Below are 6,000 nucleotides of genomic sequence, written 5' to 3'. Positions count from 1 at the left end.
GCACGACTAAAATAAGAATAAATTTTAGGGAAAAGAAAATATATACACATTTTTGTCATTTTTATATTTTCGCACGGTCGCCGCCATAATTATATATATAATTGAACACAAATATACATAAACATAAGTACATATATTGCATAGCGTTGCATACAAATATACATGTCAGATATCTCTCGTCATTAGGGATGGCAACGGGCCGGATCTGGACCGGGTCTGGTCAATACCAGATCCAGATCCGTGGATCTGAAAATTTTGGATCCAGATCCAGATTCGTCAGATCCGCGGGTCCACGGGTCCAGATCCATGGATCTACTATTTTTAAATTAAATTAAAAAAAATTCACAAAATCAACAACATCAAATTTCCATCATGAAAAATATAACACAAAATACTTTTATCTAATTACTTTTAGTTTTTATTCTTTTTAATATAATTTATTTATTATTTTTAATTTAGTTAATATTATTAGTAAACTAAATATAAAATATAAAAAATATATATAAAATAAAACGGATCCACGGGTCGGATCTGGGCCGGATCCGGATCTAAATTTTCAAGATCCAGATCCGTTTTCAAAATTGAGATCCAGATCCGTCGGGTCCAAAAAATTGAGATCCAGATCCGTAAAAACGGATCTGAATCCACGGATCTGGACCGGGTCCAAGATCCACTGCCATCCCTACTCGTCATTGATCACCTGATGGGTCGCATAGTACTATGTATATATGTGTGTAACGTTATATATGTATTTATGTATATGCCTAAAATTGTTGGTTGGATTTCTACATTATATCAAAATTATATAGCTAAATTTTCTTCTTGATATCAAAAAAAAGTTTCCACTAGTAACATGAGGTTTGATAGCTATTATATGTGTTATAAAAATTATTTTTATTTGATAGTGTAGTTGATTACTAATAGTTACACTTTCAAATGTTATTAATTTTTGTGACACGCATATTAACTACCAAACCTCATCTAGTGAAAACTTTTTTATAGTGCACGTAGTGTCTGGTAACAAGTATCAATACATTTTAGTAATAAACGATTTACTTTTATATATATCTACTTAACATTAGTACTATATCTTACTATATAGAACCGATCACCTACCCACCGTGGGCATGCATAACGTGCCCACCATGATGTGGCAATTGTAACATTGATATATACTAGGTGATCGTGCCCACCATAAATGTAATAATACAGAACCCATCACCTAGTATAATACACAATGATATATATATATATATATAGGAATTGGTTCAATTGAGATTTATATATATTTTGATATTTTGAGATAAAATAAACATATAAGTACATTTTAATGAACTTGTCAATTAATTTTATGAACGTGCGTTGGTCTGGGGTTCAATCCCTGCAAGTGGCGTATTTTTTAATAAATTAAATAGATTCATATGTTCATCAGTTATATTGATTACGTTCAAAGAATTTAATGATATGTTCATTTATCTCAAAATCTCAAAATATTTAAAATCTCAATATAAGCTAACCCTATATATATATATATATATATATATAATATATATATATATATATATATATATATATATATATATATATATATATAATGTTGATAGAAGTTCATCCAATAAAAGGTGAGATAGCCACGGTCGCTAATTAACCACACCATCTAGCCACATCAATTCATTTGCAATTAAACTTAGAAGACGAAATCAAAATACAAATTAAATTAAATAATGTATAGAATTCAAACTTACAAACTTATTTTATTAGGCACTGAAGCCATGATATATATAGCCATTAAAACAGAAAAGCTGCGGTATTTATTAGTCACCGGTGTTGAACTTAATAGAATCCTTCGGTTTTTCCTGATGAGGAATGAAGCAAGCATATCTGTTGAAGAGGTTTGGTGGAATCAACCTTAATTTAGAAAAGAGGTTTGTTTTGGTTGGCGAGCTTCTTGAGGCGGGCGACCTCAATATCGTTGCTCATCTTCCTCTTATACATCTCCGAAAACGTGATGGCTTCTTTCATTATTGACTCCTCGCCTTCCCTGATCTTCAGCGGGTAAACTTTGGCATCAGGGGCTGGGTTCTGGAACGTCGCTATCGATAATCTGCTGCATTTTGAGTTTACTACAGCTTGATGATCTGCATTCTTGAACCTCCCATTGCTTAGATACTGCATAATTCACTTTAATTAGTTACTTCGTTTCTGCCTCTCATCATCTACTTTATAACCATAATTTTAGCCCAAATACATTCACGCAATTCTGGTTTTGTACGTGAACTAAAAATTCTTTAATTGTTCAAATATATAAACTTTCAATTCTTCTGATATTTTGTATGATTGTCAATTTTCGATGAATTAATACTATGATTTCCTAATGTCACCATGACTAACAGAAGTATCGTAGTCATCCAACTATATCGTTTAGTAAATCGATCATTTGAGTGATATACACATTTCACGCATCCACCTCGACAATAAGTTGGGACAATAGCAATCGTGTGAAAGATCGCAACATACTAAAAATCTATGTATTTAGGTGCAATTATACCTAATTTTAATAGATGGTAATTTTAAATAGATATTAAGACATTTCTACTCCAACCTACTCCCTCCGTCCCGCCCAAGATGCTACATATTCCTTTTTGGGCCGTCCCAACGAAGATACTACATTTCTATATTTGGCAAAAATAAGGAATTTTAAACACTTAATTAACACTAATTAAGTATTTCTTTATTACCTTCTCTCTCCTACTTTATCACTTTATTACCTTCTCTTTCTTACTTTATCACTTTATTACTTTCTCTCTCCTACTTTATCACTTTATTATTACACACTTAAAACATTAATCTATAACTCCTTAAATCCCGTGCCGAAAAGCAAATGTAGCGCCTTGGCCGGGACGGAGGGAGTATATAACTAATCAAATTCTAGCTAGGTGGCAAAATAATGAAAATTAATTAATTATTATTAACTCATCGTATATAACCGTAGAAAAGATTCAATGAGAATTACACATGAATAATTAAACTTATGAAATCGACAAATAAATCCATGAAATTCACACTATACGAATCAGTGAGGTGGTCTCATGTGAAACCATTTTTTAAAAAAATTCACCTACACAATGACACTATTTCAACATACAAATGATACTTTATAATGATAAAGTATCATTTGTATGTTAAAGTAATGTCATTGTGAATGTAGTTTGTTAAAAAAATCGATTTAACGTGAGTTTTTGTGATAACTTGATAATAAGAGAGAGAGGGGGACTTACATGAGCATAGTCGCCAAGATTGACCACAAAAGCCCCCTGGACGGGTCGAATCGTGATCCATGTATTACCACCATCCGGGGTTGCCTGAAGCCCACCCACTTGATCTTGGAGCAGAAGAGTTATTAAACCCGGATCCGTATGTCGCTTCAAACCCAAAGTGAGATCCGGCTGGGGGCATTTTGGGTAGAAATTCACCACTACTTTCTGATCCATATCAACGCACGCTTTCGAGAGTGCATCCTTTTCAAGATCCATTGCTTGTGATAAAATCTCCAGCAATTTGCACCCCAATTCCATCACCTGCCGGCTATACTCCTCCGTCGCCGCCCGCCACCCCTCCGGCTTGTCCGGCCACCTCGAGTAGTCCCGCGCCGCCACCGGATACGAAAAATAAGTTACTATCTCTCGCCAGTCCTGTACAACCTCTCCCTTCATCCAATATATGCATCATCAGATTTCCCACTCTTTTCATATCTATCTATCAATCTATATTATCTAATATCAAACTCTCACTAAACAAACATAAAAAACTAACTAAGGTAAATATATTATAAACCTCATGCTATTTCCGCTTAATTTATCAATTATATCTTGAATTATATTAAATACTATTTGTTTTAACCTATTTATCAAAGTTGAATCTCACATAAGACTTTGCAATCTTTATATCTTCACGAATGATGATTGTTTCACAAAAATCAAATGAAAAAAAAAAAAAAAAAAAACACTAAATTTTGATAAATTACAGGTCCGGAGAGTTATGTGATTATGGGTAATCGGAGTGGTGGTCGCAAATACGGTCGTGAAATGGAACAACAACGCCCACAGAAGAGAGAGAGAGAGAGAATGCGTCTGCCTAATTACTACCGCAACCTGAGGTATAGGAATTTCCCATCTACAATCCTTTAGGAGTTAACAAAATTTCATAGAATTAAATTTAGTTTAATTACAGCTCCAAAAATAGCTTTTTGTGTTGATGGCGATGGCAGTAATTTTCATTATTAATTGTTTAGAATCTTACTATTTGAACTAGATAATTAATTTAAACTTAGCATTAAATATTAATTAAACAATAAAATATAAATTTAACAAATTAATACAATAAATTAGTGCAAAATGTTAAGCAATTAGTGGATACTATGATTATTAAAACAATGTATTATGTTATATCTCTCAAATCTTATTTCTTTTATATATATATATATATATATATACACACACGCACATAATTTGTACTCCCTCCGTCCACGAAATGAGTACCCATATTTCCTTTTTCGTCCGTCCACGAAAATGAGTACCCATTTCCCTTTTTGGCAAGTGTACCCCACACATCTCTTTAATTAATACACTCAAAAAGTGGGACCCTTAAACTATTCACACTACACTCCATATATTTCTTAAAACCCGTGCCATCCACAAATGGGTACTCATTTCGTGGACGGAGGGAGTATATAAAAAGTAAAAAAAAATTGGGGGCCCGGATCCGCCTCTACCTGAGGAGGAGAAGGTGACGAGAACGTCAGAAAGGTTTAACATCAGGTGAGAGAAGGAAGAGATCGAGATAGGAGGCGGTTGGGGAAATTGGGTTTTTTTTTTTTTATTATTGATATGTAGCATTAATATTGTAAAAAATAATTATTTTTTTTAGTACAACGTGATAATTTAAGAAGCTTGTAATAATAATAATAATAATAATAATAATAATAATAATAATAATAATAATAATAATCCATCTTTCTATAAAAAATACTCCAGTTAATTTTTATCTTTTTAGGACGTTTACAAAAATTAAATTCTTCTCATTTTAAGACAATCACCCACCCAAGTTATTATTTGCCATTTTTACCACAATATATTTAATTATCATTTTTACCATTGACCATTTCTGCTAGATTTGAAGAGGTGGCAAGAAATGCAAAAAGGGATTAAGGGAGAATGAAGAAGTACCTGGAGGTGGCTAGAGACGATGAAGCCACCTTTCTTTCCACCAGACATATCGAACCTCAGCTTCTCTTCGGAAGGCAACGCAAAGAAGTCTCGAGCTAAACTACTCATCCTTTCAACCACCGTGAAATCCACACCATGATCAACCAGCTGAAAAATACCCCAATCCTCACTCGCCGCCACGATCCTCCGCCACGCCTCCGCCCTCTTCTCCCCGCTCTCCTCAATTCCGGCGAACGAGATCACCGGTATCTCGTCGCTGAATTGGTCGTAGGCCACCTTAGGCCTCTCTTCTTCATCTCTGATGAATTTGGGGTGGAGGGCGCCGGCTTCTGCTTGTTCACAAGGAGATATTTTCATTTCAGCCATGAATAATAAATTAAGAATATCTGTTTCCTTTTTCACCAGTTTGGATGATTTTCATATGATTATTATAACCGAGCAAACAGGAAACGTGGTTTTGTCTGCACCAAACTTTCTCTGTGAATGACGCATTTTCCTATTAAATTAATGAATTCATATTGTTAAATTTAATACATTTCAAAATATAGAATTTCCGTTTTCTCTATGATTTGAACTCATATGTTGTATTAATCCATTAACACAGTATTATAAATCTTCGTGATTGAAGGGTTAAAAATAATTCTTAATTCTCATTCTATTTATGAGATTTCATTTAAACATCTCCATATATATATATATATATATATATATATATATATATATATACTGACTTATTTATTATTATGCATTATTTATTCATATATATACTCCCTAT

At 33.2% G+C, this 6,000-nt stretch overlaps 1 protein-coding gene and 1 long non-coding RNA gene across 2 annotated transcripts; one reads left to right on the top strand and one right to left on the bottom strand.

The window, feature by feature from the left end:
* Positions 1-1,687: 1,687 nt before the first annotated feature.
* Positions 1,688-5,888, bottom strand: LOC130985418 (flavanone 3-dioxygenase-like). Its single transcript, XM_057908386.1, has 3 exons — positions 5,226-5,888; positions 3,279-3,707; positions 1,688-2,169 (listed from the first exon to the last, which is right to left on the bottom strand). Exons 1-3 carry the CDS (start codon positions 5,589-5,591, stop codon positions 1,915-1,917), a joined length of 1,050 nt encoding a protein of 349 aa, XP_057764369.1. The 5' UTR covers positions 5,592-5,888; the 3' UTR covers positions 1,688-1,914.
* LOC130985420 (uncharacterized) lies at positions 3,693-5,308 on the top strand. The gene is made up of 3 exons (XR_009088963.1): positions 3,693-3,817; positions 4,027-4,156; positions 5,171-5,308. It is a non-coding gene; the product is annotated as an uncharacterized LOC130985420 (long non-coding RNA).
* Positions 5,889-6,000: the final 112 nt, after the last annotated feature.

This window comes from Salvia miltiorrhiza, chromosome 5 (assembly GCF_028751815.1).
Source record: "Salvia miltiorrhiza cultivar Shanhuang (shh) chromosome 5, IMPLAD_Smil_shh, whole genome shotgun sequence".
NCBI classification, from domain to species: domain Eukaryota; kingdom Viridiplantae; phylum Streptophyta; class Magnoliopsida; order Lamiales; family Lamiaceae; genus Salvia; species Salvia miltiorrhiza.
The sequence above is the reverse complement of the archived record's forward strand: the minus strand, read 5'-3'. Positions and strand labels throughout refer to the sequence as shown.